The following is an 18,581-nucleotide window of genomic DNA, read 5'->3' on the forward strand; positions in this document are numbered from 1 at the left end:
AAATTAAACTCCAGCTGCATACAGCCTTTATAAATCCTGTTTTTAGTGAGATGCCTTCGTGTCTTCACATCAGGTGGACTGTCTGTGTTTCTCTGTAAACTCACCCTGGATCTTAAAAACGAGAGAGACGTAAAAATAAAAATCCTCTCGACTCACCGGAGCAATAAAGACAGACACGGGTGTTGACTAGGGTTTATTACTTTTAATCAATTCAGCTAGCTACAAAATGTCCACCACTTCACACACTGACAGGATACAGAGAGGGAGTCTTTAATATTACATGCGTTGAGGACATCAATCTCACGGTTGAACCTATTGTGTCATTCAGGTTTTCAGGTATTTCATCACCTTACGCTAACTACTCGACATTTTGGCGATTTGGTGTGCATAGCTCTAAAGTACAGAAGCAACAAAAAACCCTTTTGTATGTATTTTTTGTTTCAGAGTATAGTTATTGTTATTCAATACTATAATTATTTTTTACCAATAACAAACCACACAGGGAGAATAAACTTACAGATACAGTCTTCTTATAAAAGTAAGGTCTCTCAGAAATATGCGTCTTTGCTTTACATTGCAAACGTTTATTTTTATTTTTTATTTTTTTTCAGAGCATCCAAAACCTATGTTACAGTACACAACCAGTCCTCATCTCTCAGCACATAATCAACATCTTCATCAGTGAACTGCATAATCATTTAGAAAACAGGTCATTTTTTTTTTTTTGCAATACAACCCCCAAGTCCTCATATTATTTTCATCTTTATCTCACTTTTTTGATCCCTTTTTGCATTATTTTACAACGAGATGGTCACAGTCGGTAAATATATCGAGACAAAAAGAAGTGGCACTATTGCAAACTTGCAGGAGTATGGAACGATCAACTGTGTCCTAATACTGAGCATGCGCTTTGTCAATTTTGCTACTGCCATGTTATCGTTTTTTTTTTATATATATTTTTCAGACAGGTTTTATTTATAAGACTAAAATCTACCATTTGTCATGCAGAGAACGCACAATTCACATCACTTGGAATGCAATGTCTAATACAGCTACAGAGAGTCTAGTTGCACATTGTCTAAACAGTAACTCAGTATGATTGCGATGAAGGAAAAATGTACCAACTGCCTTTTTTTGATTGTAAGTGCTCTTTGCAATGCCAGTCATCTGTGCCACCGCTCAGTCAACCTTTACTCATGTTTTTCCATCCGTCATCTCCCCTTTTTTTGTCGCGACAACACCAAAATAAGGAGCATGACAGTAGCCTAAATGGAATGACACAGTTTTACTAAGACAATACTGAGATACTGAAAAGGAAAAGGAATAAAAACAAACAGCTTGTATAGCATTCCTATTATATACTTGTCATCCAGAGCAGTGTACTTTAATATATATATATATATTATATATGATATAGAATAATATATGATATATATATATTTTGACAAAGAGAATAAAAACTTCACAGGTGAGCTAGAGAGCCATCAAGTCAGCACTATATACAACCTTTGGAAAGAATGATATACGGAGTATAAGAAATCATCTTTTTACGAGGACAATCATCTTGAAAAAGCTCGACAGACGACACACAGAACAACATTTACAATGGGGAGGGGAGGTGATATGTGCATGTGTGCAAACCTAGAAGGTCAATACCATGATGAAAGCATGTCAGCGCCTGTCGACGACGTGCGGCGCGGGACGCCCACGCTCTGCCGCCACGGCGTTTAGCCACTGCCCAGCATCTTTGTGGCGCGCTGGTTGGCCTCGTCAATCCTGGTCTTGTTGGAATCAGCCTGGTCGGAAAGGAAACGGGGAGGAAAGACGGGAATCAGTTTACTTGTCTTGGCCGAATACGCAGCTTATTATTACAACACGTTTATATTTCATGTCAGGCAGGAAACTCTCGTAACTAGTATTATAAAAAGGCAGCAAAGGAGGAAGTCAAGTCTGACGAAGGCGTGTTTGGTTCAGACACGCAGGACGTTCACTCAGGAGGTGGTAAAGTTGTGAATGTGATGTCAGCAGTGAGTGACTATAACAATATAAAATGCCTGGTCATATACGAGAACAGGGGATATTGTTGTGAGCATGAAGTCTTTCTGTTTCACCTGACAGACATGTTCGTTATTTAAACATTTCCAGACAAACTTTGAGGATAAAATACTTTTGTCAGTTTCAGTATTAAAGAATATAAATCAGAGTGTGTGGATGCAGCAGCTGAACGCTGCTTAACATGACTGAACATGACTGAACACCTGGTTTTACATGTTTCGGAAATCTTTCTTCTCCATCAGGAAAAACTGCAGTGATTTATTAAACGGATGGAGAAATTATTCTGTGAACTATTCTGATGACTGATCCTTTAAGCTAAGTAAAAATATGAAATGTTTGCCGTTTCAGCTTCTTTAAAGTGAAGACTCGCTGTTTTCCTTTTGTCATTTATGATGAGACATGATGAGTTTCTGGATTTTGAACTACTGTTTGGACAAAAGAAGCAGTTTGAGGATTTCATCCTGTCATTGTGAAATGGTTCAGTTAAGATAAACTACAGAATAACAAAGAAAAAAGAAAACCTGCAGGCGTCCGGCTGTTCGTAAGGCAACAAGCAACACGAATAAGGATGCAGGAGCCTCGTTGACTCAACTTGGATGAGAATGAACATAATTTCTGAATTAGGGCAACAAAGAAATCTTAACAGGGGCCTGATAGAAACCAGAGTTTCTGGCTGGTAATCCATCAGGATGAGAGTCAGTCAGACCCAGGTGTCTGTTCCCCGCCTCTCTTAAGCCTTCACAAAAGGTCATCAACACCCTGATTGGCTGAGAGGGGAATGAGTCAAGCTGCTTCTACTCACCTGCACACAGGTGATCTGAATCCACTGCAATCAGCCCAGAGGGATAAGCTAGCAAGCCTTCAGCTGGCTTGTGACTGTCGATCAGGTGGCGATCAATGACTGATGTGCACTCGCTCTTCAGTAGCTTCCATCAGATTGGGTCGATCGTGTATTGAAATGCTTATTATTGTATGAATGTGTGAAAGTGTCCCTCAGAAATCTGCTTGAATAACTACGTCTGGATCATGAGGTGTACGACTTCTATCTGATGTGAAGTTTGTCTTAAAGTAAGCACGATAAACTGCAGTGAATTCTGGGTGCTGGCCTGCGTCCTACCTTCTCCATGATCCTGTCGATCTGGCGGTTCTGGGTGTCGATCTCGTTGCCCATGTCCAGGGCCATGTGGCGCAGGTTACCGATGATGCCGCCCACCTGCTCCAGGTTCTCGTCCATCTCATTTTCTCGGGCATCGTCTGTTACCCTGAACACACAAACACGCAGAGGCAGATTTAAATACTGTGGCGTCTGCGTAAACACACACACTCCACATATTGGTGTGTCGACCGGGTTCAGTGAAGGTCGTTAAGACGCTCTCGTCCATATTTCACCTCCGACCCGCCTCTCGTCTCTGAGGCCCGGTGTGTCACCTCACACTGGGCATCTGGACACGAGGAGGATCTGGTGCTCAGCAGCTTGTTTTCTGAATCATTTCAGTTTTAATTAATTCATTTGTTTTATTTCAACACCGCAACACATTCTGGGGTGGAAGTCCAAAAGTCCGATTCACTTCACAGAGAGTGTTCGGACCGGGCCAGCCTGTCCACCTCCTGTACTGTGAGGAAGAACTCTGATGTGTTGTGACAGCGACTTAAGTGAAGAATTAATTAATTTTCTACGCCTCTCCTCGTTCCCACTTTATAAAGAGTTGTGGGGTTTGCAGGCAGGCGGAGCGCTGACTGTCACTTTTCACACTTCTTCTGTACTTCTTGTGCATATTAAACAAACAAGATCCAACATGGTGATTAGTGATCTTTAGAGAAACTGGAGTACAGATCGTTTACAGTCTTTATCCGAAGCTACGCTGACCGCGTCCACGTCTTCTCCTCTGTGTGTCCCTTCATCGTTCTCCTGCAGCATCATCTCCGTCTTCCCTTTTACCAAATCAGTCCGTTTATAACCTTAAACCTCTTACCTGCGGATGAAGCCTCCACTGATGGCCATCTGTTCGCGCTCGTCCACCACACGGGCGGGCTGGCTGGCCACCACGCCATCCTGGTTGTTCCCCCAGGCCTTGCTGGCTCCGCTCTTCATCCTGGCCGCCGACAGCGAAGAGGAGGGAGGACGAGGAGGGACAATTACTCCAAAAAACTTTGACCGGACGATTCATCATTTACCTCAAACCAGGCTGTGTTCCTATTAGTCAAAATCTACAGAGAGAGCCTCGGGCTGGAGGAACTGTAGCAGCAGATATATCAGTATGTAGTGAGATCAGCTGACACAAAGGTGTTACTTGGTTTCATGCATCCAGCACATAAATATATGGTAGGGACTAGACTAAGTCAAGCAAAGCATAGCAGGCATGGACTGGACTGGTTGGTAGACTGGGTTTGGTGGGTGCAGGCTCATTCTGTGACACAGTATTAATGTGTGTGATGTTATATCTTCTGCGTATATAACATACTGCTCAGAATCAGGCACAAGTCACATCTGTGTGTTTGGTTTTATCTAGGCATGCAGTTTTTAGTAGCTTCAACATGTGAGATGACTCAGTGTGTGACAAACCCTTCCCTCTCTTTCTTTTTTTGTTTTTTTGTCGTTAAACCCTCGTCCTGGCACTTTCTATGCTGTTGCACTGATGAAACCTCCTCCCCACTCCCACAGTTAGATGTCCCAGTGTGACAGAAAACAGAGAAGAGACAAGCTTTTTTTTGGCAGACACACAACACAGAGCGTACGAGACTGTCACATCGTTAGGAGGGACGACGAGTAACGTGGAGAACAAACTGCCAAACGACAAAAGGAAAACAAAACAAAACAAGAAGGTGGAGATAGTCATCAGAGAATAACCATGGTTAGCTCTACCCCACCTCTACCCCCACCCTCCATCTGTGTTTGTCTGGGTTTTTGGTTTTTAATGTCGTCGCTTTCACTTCCAGGGTTCAGAGTTGTGGACGAGCTGCGATGTCGGAGAGCGAGACAGAGATTCATCTCTACCTGCGTCTGTCTCTGAAAGTCAGCGTTTGACAAATACAGCTGTGCTAACATCACGAGCGATCGCAGCTCAGCCAAAGCGCCGCTTTGTAAATGTCGCCTCACTCCGCCTGTCAGACTTCACACCGTCAGCCTCAGCGTCTGATTTGGCACACAAAGAGTGGAGGGGGAGGCGGAGGAGCTTCATCTTTATCGTCTTTAGCTCCAGTTTTAAGGCACTTTTTGATGAATGCTTTGAACCTCTCAGGCAGCTGTAAGATATTTTATACACATTTTCTTTTCATGCATCCGTTCACCAACTCTGGGCTGTGTCTCTGCTCGAGTCGTAGCGGTGCTGTATAACCTTGGAGTGCTGTGTGCATGTGTTCTGGCTGTATCAGCGATGGCTCAGCCTCCTACACGGCTTTTATTAATAGAAATGGACTGAGGCGAGGCTCCGCTCAGCTGCCCGTCCCTGCTGACACACACCAGCGTGGTAAACACACACGCCTCCCTCGTCTGACTGAGTCCTTTCCTTTTGTTCCATTTTGTTCTCTAACACTGCGATACGTTCCCTTCACCTTCCTCTCCTCTGCTTTCATCTGATCTAACCCAGAAATAGAAATGATGCACTTCTCTGATCAGCCTCGCTCGTTCAATTTGAGATGATCTGATTCGATTGCTGCAGATCCTGTTCAAAAACCAAACTCGTTCTATCTAATTCATTCCCCGAGCGGCCTGAGAGTCGAGCCGTACACCAATCAAAACCCACCAACTGTGGCGTGCAGACGGCCAGAATCCAAGTGCATTAAGCACCTAGAAAACCAGGAGTCAGCTAATTCTGACAGACAGCCAGCATGTTGCAGGGATTAAAAAAAAAAGATATCCTGGCATGTATGATGGAATTAAGTCTCGCTGTCTGAGAAAAATACATCTCTTTTGTCTTTCTAGCATCCGTCTACGCACGCGCTCACTTCCAGTCAACTTCCCAGCAGGCTATCATGCCACTATCTGATATGGCTGACCTACATGTGAGCGAGTTCCCCCGCGGGAGAGAGGGAGCTTAGCACACAGTAATGTTGAACCGCCAGCGCCACATAAAAGCTAATTTAGCACAGCGCTCTGCAGGAGAGGTGGCACTGCAGAGCCACTGCAGCAGAGCCAGAGGGGCAGAAACAAGGCAGAAGACGAGGGTACCAGGCAGGACATGCACAGCGGCACCATGTACCATGTTACAGAGGAAACGTGACGACATCCGTGAAAACGTCTCAGTGCGCATGTGGCTTAACCCAGTTTCAGCTCCACAGATCGCTGCTGTTCTTCTTCTCTGACTCTGAATGTGTCACGCTGTCATTTCTGTCTCCTCACATGCAGCGTTCCTCTCATCTCCTGCATCTCTCACTATTTTTTTATTCTTTTCTTTCATGCAAAGACGTCAATAAACATATTTTGTCCCTTTTTTTTTCTGCAATTATGAATCCGGTCCAGTCTATAATCATCCTGAAAGCAGCTGATACGACTATTTTTCTCAGAGTACAAAAAAAAAACAAGGTCTGCATTTATTTTAGCCTTTTTTTTAAATGTTTCTTCTCTCATGATTTTTGTCCCAGAGGTTCTGACATTTCAGAGTAAGACAGATTCCTGCGACTCTCTGCTGTTTATTCCCTGTTTTACCCTGTCGTACCACTCACGGTACATAAAACAGAAAAGAGTTGTTCATCATCACCATCAACATCATCAACATCACCGTCATTGTTAATATCAGCATCATCATGGGTGCATTCATTGCTGTTATGAGTTGCATTGTCATGCATGCATGAGCATTCAGAGGGTCATGCTCGCCAGTCATTCCATGTCATTGGCGTTTTTGTGGCTCATAGATGGCGGTGTGGGAGGGGGGGATGGGCGGGTGCTCAGTGGGGGGAAACAAAGAGATCTCGTTGCCTGCAAAGAGGTGATGATCTGCTGGATGTTAGAGCGGTGTGGGTGGTGGTAGAGATCATGCAGATGAGGAGAAGTGTCAAACAGTCCTGGAACCAGGCTGACCGAAGGCATTTTGGGACCAAGATCACTGAAATGTCCAGCGAGAGTCGACACACAACATGATCTGAGTGCCAAGATGCTTCGGGAGCCCCAGCCCTGCTCTTTATGTCGGGTCGAAGTGTTTTTATAGATGGGAGAGGGGCAGCAGCTACAATCAGATCATTGTAAAAGTCCCCATTTCACTTCACTTTGCATTGAAACTACAGGAAATATTCCTCATCTGGGGCGTTAATGTCAAAAGTTGGACTTGTGCAGTGGTTACACCTGCATGTTAGATGACTCCAGCTGTAAAAGGTGTTTGGAGAAGTGGAGGCGAAGAGATTAGGGCGTCGTGAGAAGGGCACTTGGTAGGAGGGTGTTAAGAGGCACTTATTGATGAATGACGGCCTTGGATGAGTGGAGAAGAGCTTACGTGGAGGACTGGACTTTTTGAGGTTGGTTTTATAGGATTTGAGTCTCGCCAGTCTTGTCGACTGTGCAGAAGCAGCAGCAAAGAGATCAGTGTGCTGGGATGGATAAATGGTGGCCTACGTAGGATCTGTGCTACTTCTCAGAAGCCAACCACGTATCGTTAGCTCAGACTTTGTAACCGTCATGGAGGAATGAGTTCTTGGAGGCCAATCCTGGGGAGGTGGCCCAATCAGAACCAACGTCCACCAAAGTCGAACTGAGATTAAAATTCAGTTTTGCTCAGAAATCAGTGTAATATTATTGGTGTTTCTTCTTGAAGTGTAAAAACCAAAACACCAAAATCTGGGCCCATAAAAAAGAGGCAGCTAACGTTAGCCGGAGTGTTCGATCTCCTGAGGTGTCAGCAGGTGGACGAGAAGTCAGGTCTACTCAGAAGTAGTGCTAACATTAGCACGCTAGGCTAACTAGCCTCCATTTGGGATAAAACAATAGTTAGCCTAGCTTTCTAGCTACAAACTTGGAAAGATGTCTTGTTGACTGTAATCAACATGTGGAGGTTTTGAAAATTTGGAAAATCGTATCAATCAATTTTTGATCAATTCTAATTTCAGTTCAACTTTAATTGGACTGTGTGTGTGTGTGTGTGTGTGTGTGTGTGTGTGTGTGTGTGTGTGTCTCCTGTGTCCACCTCGTATGGATGTGAAAAGGGGGCGGAGTCAGAGTTTGTTTTTTATTTATTTGGAGCTGGAGCAGAGCGGACTATTGGCTGTTGGCCACCGTGATGTCACTTCTACCTCGACTGTACTTTGATTTCTTAGATATATTTATTATTCTTTAGTTTCTGAATAGCAGGCAGGCAGGCAGGCAAGCAGCACCTACTTGTTACATGGACAGGAGCAAAGACCACAGAATTTCCCTAGATCGTTCAAATTCTTTTCTGCATCCTTCATGTCCTTATTGATTTGGTCCATTCCCTCCTCGATGCGCTCCAGTTGCTCTGATTAAACACAAGTCATTTATCCCCCACAGAACGAAGCACGAGAAGAGAGAGAGAGAGGAAGAGGAAGAGGAAGAGGAGAGGAAGAGAGGACAAAGGAGAGAAGACAACAACTTCAGACACTCACTGTGACGAAAGAAAAGTAAAAACAAAAAAGAAAATAAAAAGAGGAAAAACTGGACGCCACCACATATGTAGAGAACCTTTGGGGCACGTGGTCAGTACCTACTTGTTACATGGACATATGAAAAGCCCACAGCATTTCCCTAAATCTTTTAAATTTTTCTCGGCTTCCTTCATGTCTTGGTTGATATGGTTCATGCCATCTTCAACACGATCGAGTTGCTCTGGTCAGGACAAAGGGATGACAGCAGTGGAATGAATTTCATTGACTGATTGACAGAAATATGAGTTATGATGAGCAGTAAATCAGTCGTGTGTGTGTGTGTGTGTGTGTGTGTGTGTGTGTGTGTTGTATTAAGAACTAAGTTTCAGCTGAGTGCTTTGTGATTCGGTGGGATGCAAACAATTATGTGTGCTGTTGGTATTAAAAGAAAAAAGCACATAAAAATCAAAAATCAAATAATGGCAGTGAAACTATTTCTCATCGTATCAGCTGCAAGTTGAAATTGTTCAACGCTGATGTCAAAGGAACCCCGAGAGTTAAACTGGAGGACTGACACCATCTCATGTCTTCATGCTGGATATGAAGCTATAGCCTGCTGCTGTTTAGCTTAGCTTAGCATAAAGACTGGAAAGAGTAGGAAGCAGCTAGCTTGTCTCCGTCCAAAGGTAATAAAATCCAGCCCTCCAGCCACGGTTAGCTTGCAGAATGAGGGTGTCACAATCAAATAATGAATATTGATAACCGTGTTAATAATCTAGCGCCTCTTAAACCACTCCCGTCATAACAGGTGACAGGTACGCACCTGAACGCCGGCGGCTACCCACAACAAAACAGAACAGAGAAGTAAAGTTAGCCAGCGAGTGTGTGGCTGCATTTATTGATGAGATGTTTCGAACTACAGCTTGTTGTTGTTACATTCATGTGTTTGTACAGATTAAACAAACCAAATATATTGTGTTAATAAGTGAACTGTGGATGTAGGATGATATTTTTAAACCTTTGGACGGAGCGAGGCTAGCCGTTCTCCCCACCAGGCTAAACTAAGCTAACCTTAGCTTCACGGTAGCTTACCAACACACATATCTCCCAAACGTTTATCTAGATGATTCTTTTGACGCATGTTTTGTGTCAAAGTCGAAGAATAATGTATGATGAGCTTGCGACAGCTGCGTTCAGAGCAGACGTTTCAGAGACATCTCACCTGGCAGCTGATTAACGAGCTGCCGACTCTGACGGATTTTATTTCTTACTTTGTTCACAGTTTTTCTGCAGGACGCAGAGACAAAGCTGCTCCTCTCTCCTTTCAGACGGGTTAAATAACGTGTCCTCGTTAGATAATACTGGGACGATATATGAGCGTCTTTATATCTCAGCAGCCTCGACTGGGATCACAACACTTACTGGTATTATTTAAAAAGTAATAAAAGATTCATTTGAGCAGCTACTGTGTAAACTTAGTACACTACTTCCTGTTTACTGGCACAATACAGCGAATGAAACTGTGTCTCTCTGGCTTTTGGATGCGTTCAGGTACAATTTGGATCCTGGTTTTACGAGTGTCGGGGCCTTTTCATCATGCTGATGTGGTGGATGGTGCGTTGGTGAAGTTTCCACAGCACAAAGAAATTTTCCAATCCTGATCGTGATTAAATAAAAAAATACGGTGCAGGCAGAGTGTGAGAGGGTGAAAGGGCACAGTTAAATATGGAGCGGACTCAAGAAGCAGTTCATTGACTTGTTTCCGATTTGTAAAATCCCCGGTTCGACATGCGTTGTGTCATTACAGAGAGTTATATTACATTTCACCAAAGCAAACCTCCACCCCCTTTAAGAACCACCTCCAGCATCGAGCACTGAACGCTTCAGGCCTGCACACAGTCAATAACAGAAGGTCAGAGGTCAACTCAGGCTCACAGCATCCAGGAAGTCAATGCAATTGGTTTTTGGAGTGCTGATTCTCCACATGGGGTGACGGGATCAGCTGATGGTCGGAGGAGATGAAGAGCAGCAGCAGGTACACCACACCACCTTCATATTAACTCTGTGTTGTTTAACGTGCATCGTCATTAGTAAACGGCATCTCACCAGGGATTGTACAAAGCAGTAAATGGATTGAAAGAGAAGGGGTTGAATATTTTGTCAGTACCAGCTAAATCGATCGTTTGTCTTTTCCACCTCTGGACTGATCTCAGACCTGTTTGGGCATTTTGGCCTCTGAGAGTATTTACAAAGACAATTTTACTGGCTTAAGAAGTGACTTTTGACTTTTGACCAGAACCAGGCCGTATTTTTTGGGAATTGCTAAAAAAGTCAACTCTGGTTCAACAACATGACTGCTTTATAATGATTCTAACATCCAAACGCAGGTTACTGAGGAGATTATGGCACAAACAGAACCTGGAACAGCCCAGAAGTCAACCCACCACTGGGTTTCTGCATGTTTTAACCCGGCAGTGATTCTGGATGATGAGTAAACTATCTCAGTGTTGAGCTGTTGGGTTTTTGGCACTGCGGTGGCTGGCAGTAAATAATCCATCTGTTATTGTTCTATGGCACGTTCGAGAATCTTTCTTTGTCTCTGAGAGCTCATGAAAACAAGAAGAAAAGCTTCTGGCAAATCAAAAGCAGTTAGACAAACCAAAAGAAATTAAAAAGAAAACAAATATTAGCCAAAGGAAAGAAAAGGTTAAAGGAAGATGAACAGAAAAATAATCCCCCACAGTTAAAACTGGCAGATCAGATAAAACATGCGTTAAAATCAAAACCCAAATCAGGAAATATTACTCTGAAGAAATCAGGGGAAAAATGAATTAGTCTGGAAAATGCATTTAAAATGAAAACAAGCAACTGCATATGAAACAATTCATCCATTCACAAATGTTCTGAAACCATAAATCTAACACAAACATTACTGTATATTAATGCTAACGCCCCTCGTGCTGCTGCTATGTGAGTAGATTCATAATTTATTACTTTTTAACAGAATACAGATTAAATCAAGCAGCTGTGTTGGATAGTTTGGTTATTAATACTCGTATGTTGTGAACTAAACTCTCGGCCACTCACCTCCCTGCTCGTCCAGCATGACCAAAGTCCTGATGCCGGCATCTTTGCTCTATTCCCCCCGAAGACAGCCGGGTCGGACGGACAGCCGGGTCGGACGGACAGCCGGGTCGGACGGACAGACGGGTCGGACGGACAGCCGGGTCGGACGGACAGACGGGTGATGGAGGGAAAATAAAATAACACAGAGGTCAGTGACGATGAGCTGCCATCAGCAGTTTCCCTTCACATCCTCCTTTTCATGCAGAGTTTGGGAAAACTGTTCATTTTCTTTTTTACATTGTATAATATTTGAAAACAACAAACAACTGACGACAGTAAAACTCGAACAAGGGAGGAAAAGCTACGGCTCGATCTGAACGCCTTAAAGAGACGAGGAATATTAAAGGAGTAGTTCGACATTGGAACCGCTCTCAGGTCTGTGTGCTAAATCTGAAGCTACAGTTAAATAAAACCACTCCACACGTGTTCCAATAGTTGAGTTTTAAGGGGAAATATGTAGAAATGTAAGTTGAAAGTTAATTAAAAATAAAAAATGTGAAGAAACAGCAGTTTTGACATGTGATGACCTCCTGCTTTTAGTCTTTAATCTTCATATTTAGCACAGAGCCGCGAGAATCCCTGCTGGAAAAACCAGCACCGAAACACACCAGCAAGACCAGCATATGTTGTGTTTTGGTGCTGGTTTTTCCAGCAGGGATGTGATCTGCAAAAAAGAAAATGGCTCCCGAATCTTAAAATCAGAGCAGAGGTACAACACCTGTTTCATAACTGTAACTGCCTCATAAATCCCTCCGAGTCGCACAAAGTCTCTCATGAATTCCAGACAGCTGAATTAACTTAATATCACAAAGCGCTGGCATCATTTTGTCGATGTTTCTTCTCTGGATTAGATTTATATTTTGCACCCGCAGCGTCAGCATCCAGGCCGGTATCGATTCCACCGTTCACACTTTCAGCCAGAAAACGTGGAATCAGCCCTCAGGAGATTAACAATAATAACGCTGACAGAGAAGCAGAGTTCTCATTAAAAAGAAAAGCCTGTCATCGGACTTCTGTGCACAAATGACCCAATTAATAACCCAGGATCTTAAACACCTCCTCTGTCTCCGAGCCAGCAGCTGCTGGACCTCTGGACCAGGATTTATTATTGCCTGTAACCTCCAGTATGAGGAATCCTCTCCTACCTCCTCCTAATTTAAAAACTAGGAGGAGTCTGTCAGCGCTGCAGGTTCTCACTTTAATTCCTTCCTGTGTCTGTGACCCGTCTGTCGGTCAGCGAGAGGCGTGTCGGCTGCAGGTTTCTGACGCTGCGTGTGAGGAGGACACAGATACTCACTCACGTCCGAAATACAGCACCGCGACGAGGCACCTGCTGCAGCCTGATAGGCCTCAATAAGATTATGGTGTGTCACAGCGAGCACACACACACACACACACACACACACTTGAATGCACACATATACAGATTATTACACACACATCCCTCCCCTCCCCCCCGCCGCCTCCTCAGCTGTTTGGGCGGAGAGCCACAGTGATGCTTCAGAGGCGAGCGGGGAGCGATGAGGAACCTGTGGTGTATAAATTATTCTGTAGATCAGCGAGCCTCCGTCCCAAAGAAGTCTAAATGTGTCCCCGGGGACACGCAAAGGAATAATCAACCGTGATCCCGGACAGGACCGGAGCTGCGGATCGGTGAAAAGATTCATACATTTTGCCGGATGAGTTGGAAGAATTTGCAAGACTTTCATGTACGTCCAGTGACGGATTAGAGATTATAGTCGGCGCGCTGCCACATAAATGATTTCTGCTCTTGCAAAAAAGAAACCTTCTTCTTTGAAATGAGTGATTTTAAGCTGCACCACTAAAGATAACTTGACTTGAGCTGCAGTCAGGTGCATTTCCACAGACTGTGTGCTGCAAATCTGCAATAAGAAACAAACTTTAATGCAGAAAATGAGTCTCCTTCAAAATAAAATCCAGCGTTTATTGTTGTTTTTATGAGAAGATTGATTGGAAGATCTGATTGGATATCAGAACTCCTGAGTGATGTCATAAAACAGTCATGTAAACATCTAAACCTCAGGAACAATCTGATCTGTTCCACTTCTCTGTATTATCTCAGTCGTGTTTGGATGCAGCTCCACGTCTGGTTTTCAACCCTCCTCCATCTATTAAACCGTAGGAAGGAGCAGTAAACTTTTCCTTTGCCTTCACCTCCGTCTGCCTCGCCTCCATCCTCTCTCCGCCTGCGGTACAGCGGTGGGGTGGAGCTGCACGGCGACATATGTGGAGCGATTATAAATATGACCTTGAGATCTGCAGCGAGAGCCCGTCAGACGCCACCGCCCACAGCTTTCTAACGCTTCCTCCTCTCTCTGTACGAGCAAATACAGACCTACAGTCTGTTCATCTGTGTGTGTGTGTGTGTGTGTGTGTGTGTTTGTGTGTGTGTGTGTGTGTGTTTGTGTGTGTGTGTGTGTGTGTGTGTGTGTGTGTGTGTGTGTGTGTGTGTGTTTGTACCCCCCCCCCCCCCATCTCTGATGCTATGCCAACACTCGGCTGACTGTCCTCCCTGACAAGAACAATGGATTCAAGCACTTAGAACAAACTGCGTATGTTGAAACTAAATGTTGAACTGGACTTCAGTCATCTGCAGATGTGGGCGAGAAAGAAGTCAGATAGAAGCAGAAGATAGAAGAAGAAGAAGAAGAAGACCGACACCTCCGTCACATCTGTCCATTAAACAAAGAGCCTGGAGACTCTTAGCTTAGCTTGGTTTTAAATGGATAAAACGGAACGGGGTACAACATGTTAATTACTGATCTCGCTGGTTTAACTTCCCTGCAGCTTCCAGTCTCCATGTTAATTTAACGGTCTGCAGGCTGCACAGACATGAGACTGGATTCTGTTTCAGAATCTCTGCAGCAACATTAAATACACACATTTCCTAAAATATTAAAACCCTCTCTCAGTGTGAACACAGAGTCCGTCTCTCCTGAACTTTATCAGACGGAAACAATCATCTGTCTGCTGAATGTTTCTGTGTCTGTTGTGCTTCATCGCCTCACGTGTTGTCAGCGGTCCTGAACCTCACACGGTTCTTACATATTTACTTCATCCATAGAGAACAAGGAGCCTCTCACTGCGGTTCCTTCGGTACCGTCTGGTTCCGACTGTCTTCGTGTGTGTTGCTACAGTGACGAGCTCGGCTTGGCTCTCGGCTGCTGGAGGGTTTGAACAGCGAGCTCTTGTTCGTCGTGAAGTGAGAATAATGAGGACGTTGTGTACAAACTCCCTCAGATTCACAACTAACGCATGACGACAGAATCATTATGAAGCTTTTTATCAAAGTGAGATCGATTCTCAGTGAAGGATTCATAATGTCAAGTGTGCACAGATGTTATTTGGAAGCAAATACAGGAAGTAAATTAAATGGCATCTTGTTTTTTCTCTAAGACTCAGACAGTAAATAATGTTTTCTGATGGAACGTATATCCGCCTGCATGAAGATCTTCAGTGTATCTGCGACACGGCAGATTACATTTACTTCCCATCCTTGCTGCGCCATATTTTGTCTCCAACTTTGTGCATGAATTCAACATTTCACATATTGTTCTTACCTCTTCCACCAGCTGCAGCATACGACGAGTGCTCTCCAGTGACTGTGGAGGAAGAAACACACGAGTTAGTTTCTGTTTGAGATGACGCGACACATGAGACAGCAAATGTATAAAATAAAGTCTTTACACACAACAATAACACCAGCATGTGTCTGTGGTGAGTGTTGATCGAGCTGAGCGTAAGCGAGCGCGTGTCGCAACAAACGGGAGTCAATTTGAACAATCAGCGGGACACAACAGGGATCAATGTCGACGGTAATCGACTTGAACTCCACATGAACGCACGGCGATAGACCGTCTGCACTGTGAGTATCGATATGAACGACCTTATGACGAGAACTGCGACTGAATCCTGAGATGTCTGCTTTTCGAGCGTGTTTCCTCCAGATTACAGTCACTCTGCTAATAAAAATAACCTCACTGTTGTAATAAACTCCTCTCGCTCCTCGTTCCCCCAGACTGTCGGGTGTCAGTCATTAGCCTGTGTGCTGCAGATACGTAGCTGCTCCCTGAGACGCGCCTGGCCTCAGAGCACAGCTTGCCAGCCGGAGCCGCTCGGCGGGGACGGCGCTCTGTGATACCTCGTTCTTCTTACAATGACACAGCTTCGCCTCGCTGTGCTCGCTGCGAGCGCCGCTGATCCCCCCGGAGCTCTGAAGGCTCTGAAGGAGGGGGGTTGGGTAAGAAATCGAACGGGGGAGCGGCTTCGGTTTGAGCTGCCATTTCTGATGCAGCCAGTCTTCATTCTCCTCTTTTCTCATTCTTTCATCTTTCCCTTTTTCCCCATTTTAATTTATCTCATCTTTTTTTTTTTCATCGGACCCCAAAAACATCACTTCAGATATATGTGGCGCTTCTGCTCTCTGATCCGCCGTCCTCTCTGTGAGTCTGAGAGCTCGTGTAAGTCGGTGCCACAGAGGCTAGAACAGTTATTCCAACGCCGCCATTTTGTGCATGCCCTATGTTCACGCATGTGTGTGTGTGTGTGTGTGTGTCTTTGTGTGTTTATTATTCTGCTCAGCTGTGCCAGTGTGAGTCATATGTGAAGCTGGAGGGGTGAGGGGCTTATCTGCTCCGGGCCGGGCTGAGACCTTCTCTCTCACTCTGACGACACACACACACGCACACACACACACACACACGCACGCACACACACAAATAGTTTTGTATGTCCTCGCTCATGTTTGTGTACATGTGTTTCCCAACACACAGGCACACACGTTCAGGATGTTAACATGCAGTGTTATGTAAACTCAGCTGCAGGTATACTCTCCCATCACCTGCACACACACACACACACACACACACACACACACACACACACACACACACACACACACACACACACACACACACACACACACACACACACACACACGGCCCGAGGCAGATACTAACGCAGTGCTGGATGATATTTGTCTTCCTTTGCATTGAAACACTGTGAAGTTATGGAACGTTCTCCTCTGTTTGATCCAACACTGAATATTTATCCTGTAAATTCTCAGTGTTTATCTGTCATGTTAAAGAGTTTCAGGATGTCTGTGCGTCTCCTGTCTCTGTGAGGATGTCAGTATGCACGAACACGTGTGTGTGCCATCGTGGCTCTCGAGCGAGCGTGTCGTCCTCACCTCATCGGCCAGCTGGTCGGCGCGCTGCTGCATGTCTGACAGCTCATTGCGCATGTCCGCGTCATCTGCCATGGCTGCTGGATGTGGGGGGTGGAGAGGGTCTCCAACAGGGAAGAGAAGATCCTAGTGGGATTTCGGGGAGGGCTGGAAGAGAGAAGGAAACACAAGGAAACAGAATGAAGAACGCTGCAGAACAAATGGTGGACACGTTGGATGATCTGATTATTGAAATAGCAGCAGCAGCGAGCACACGATGTTTGCAGAAAATGTTCACTGAAAACTTTAATTACCAAAGTCAAATAGATTATGCACGTTTAGAGAAACGCATGCTTACATGTGCAGATCGTCTCATGACTTATTGAAGACAAGTTAACGGTAATTTGTCCTGTAAATCGTGTTTATCCATCAGTTAGTTAATACATCCATCATCACACTTGTGCCACGTCAAGATGCCCTTGAGCAAGGTGATACCCTCCTCCTCCCTGCCGCCGGCGTCAAGTCGCTCTGGATAACATCAGCAGCTAAAAGCCAGAGGTGCTACATGCTAAATATACTCCACAGGGCTGAGGAGACAGCACGGCATGCAACACATTTCCGATTTGAAACTGTGTAAAATAAGTAGAGATAAAAGCGATATGTAGCCGCGTCTGTCTCCACAGCCTCTGTTTGCTGGCTGTGTAATTGAGGATTAAGAAGCCGCGGTGTTTGTTTGCTGGGGAGTGAATGAGGAGCAGGGAGCTGATGTTTGCAGAGGAATGCCAGTCTCAGACAGGGTTGACTGGGATTTTGGAGGATTAGCCACAGACAGACATAAACAGCCTGTTAGCCCTGTTAGCTGCGATGCTTCCCTCCTCGTCTGCAGGCCGCGAGACGCAACACATCCCGAGTCAGACGGTCGGCCGTCTCCACGTGCCGAAGCTAATTCTAAAGATGGTCACATAACAACCTGTAATGTGTCCGATGAGTTAATGGTTTTCAACGAAAGTGGCTGCAAGACATTTCTCACAAATTAGCATTTAAATAGTCTAAACCAATAAGAATCCAATATAATTCATCTCCACAGTTGTGTGGCTGAGTGGGGATCCTGCTGCAGGCACGGAAACGATGATGAATCATCGGCTGTGGGGCTGAAATACTTAAAAACATCCTCAGGGAAACAAAAAGGCTTCGTGTGAACAGAAGAAGATTTGTGTAGTGATGTTTTTGATTTGAACACGAAGAGAATCTGCACAAAGCTGCAGCTCCACAAAGCATTTAGGACTGTTTATCTCTGCTCTTGAAGAGTCGGAAGTCACGTTGGACGACATCGTTGATACATCTGTGACAGGCCGGGAACAGCTGATCGATACATCAGTCGGGCTCGAATCTTTACTCGACTTGTTTTGAATGAAGAAAAAAACTAAAATATCTCCTTTCTGTTATTACTGGGCTCAACATTCGCTCTGTTTAAAGAAGCTATGATCAATATTTATAATTCAACACTACACATTTGTGAAAAGTCTCACCTGCACTGAGAAACTCTCTGAAATCATCATGTGAGCATAAAGTTCCTCTCAGTGTTTTCGCATCTTTACAGTTTCGGTTCCTCCTGCACCACTTTAATTAACACAGTTTACAGTTTTAATGAGAAAGCTGTGAGAAGCCTTCAGGCTACCTTATCAAA

At 44.6% G+C, this 18,581-nt stretch overlaps 1 protein-coding gene across 2 annotated transcripts in view; it reads right to left on the reverse strand.

The window, feature by feature from the left end:
• Positions 1–182: 182 nt before the first annotated feature.
• Positions 183–18,581, reverse strand: part of snap25a (synaptosome associated protein 25a) — a 30,989-nt gene continuing 12,590 nt past the window's right edge. Inside the window, exons 2-8 of one of the 2 annotated variants that reach the window (XM_037086704.1) lie at positions 16,919–17,062; positions 15,291–15,332; positions 11,671–11,719; positions 8,360–8,477; positions 4,029–4,148; positions 3,173–3,317; positions 183–1,796 (exon numbers count right to left, since the gene is read on the reverse strand). In XM_037086704.1, coding sequence (XP_036942599.1) covers positions 1,728–1,796; positions 3,173–3,317; positions 4,029–4,148; positions 8,360–8,477; positions 11,671–11,719; positions 15,291–15,332; positions 16,919–16,990 — 615 coding nt within the window. In that variant the 5' untranslated portion in view covers positions 16,991–17,062 and the 3' untranslated portion in view covers positions 183–1,727. Of the gene's footprint in view, positions 1,797–3,172; positions 3,318–4,028; positions 4,149–8,359; positions 8,478–8,706; positions 8,825–11,670; positions 11,720–15,290; positions 15,333–16,918; positions 17,063–18,581 lie in introns of both variants that reach the window. The other variant, XM_037086706.1, reaches the window with a different exon arrangement.

Source organism: Acanthopagrus latus, chromosome 22 (assembly GCF_904848185.1).
Source record: "Acanthopagrus latus isolate v.2019 chromosome 22, fAcaLat1.1, whole genome shotgun sequence".
In the NCBI taxonomy this organism is placed as follows: domain Eukaryota; kingdom Metazoa; phylum Chordata; class Actinopteri; order Spariformes; family Sparidae; genus Acanthopagrus; species Acanthopagrus latus.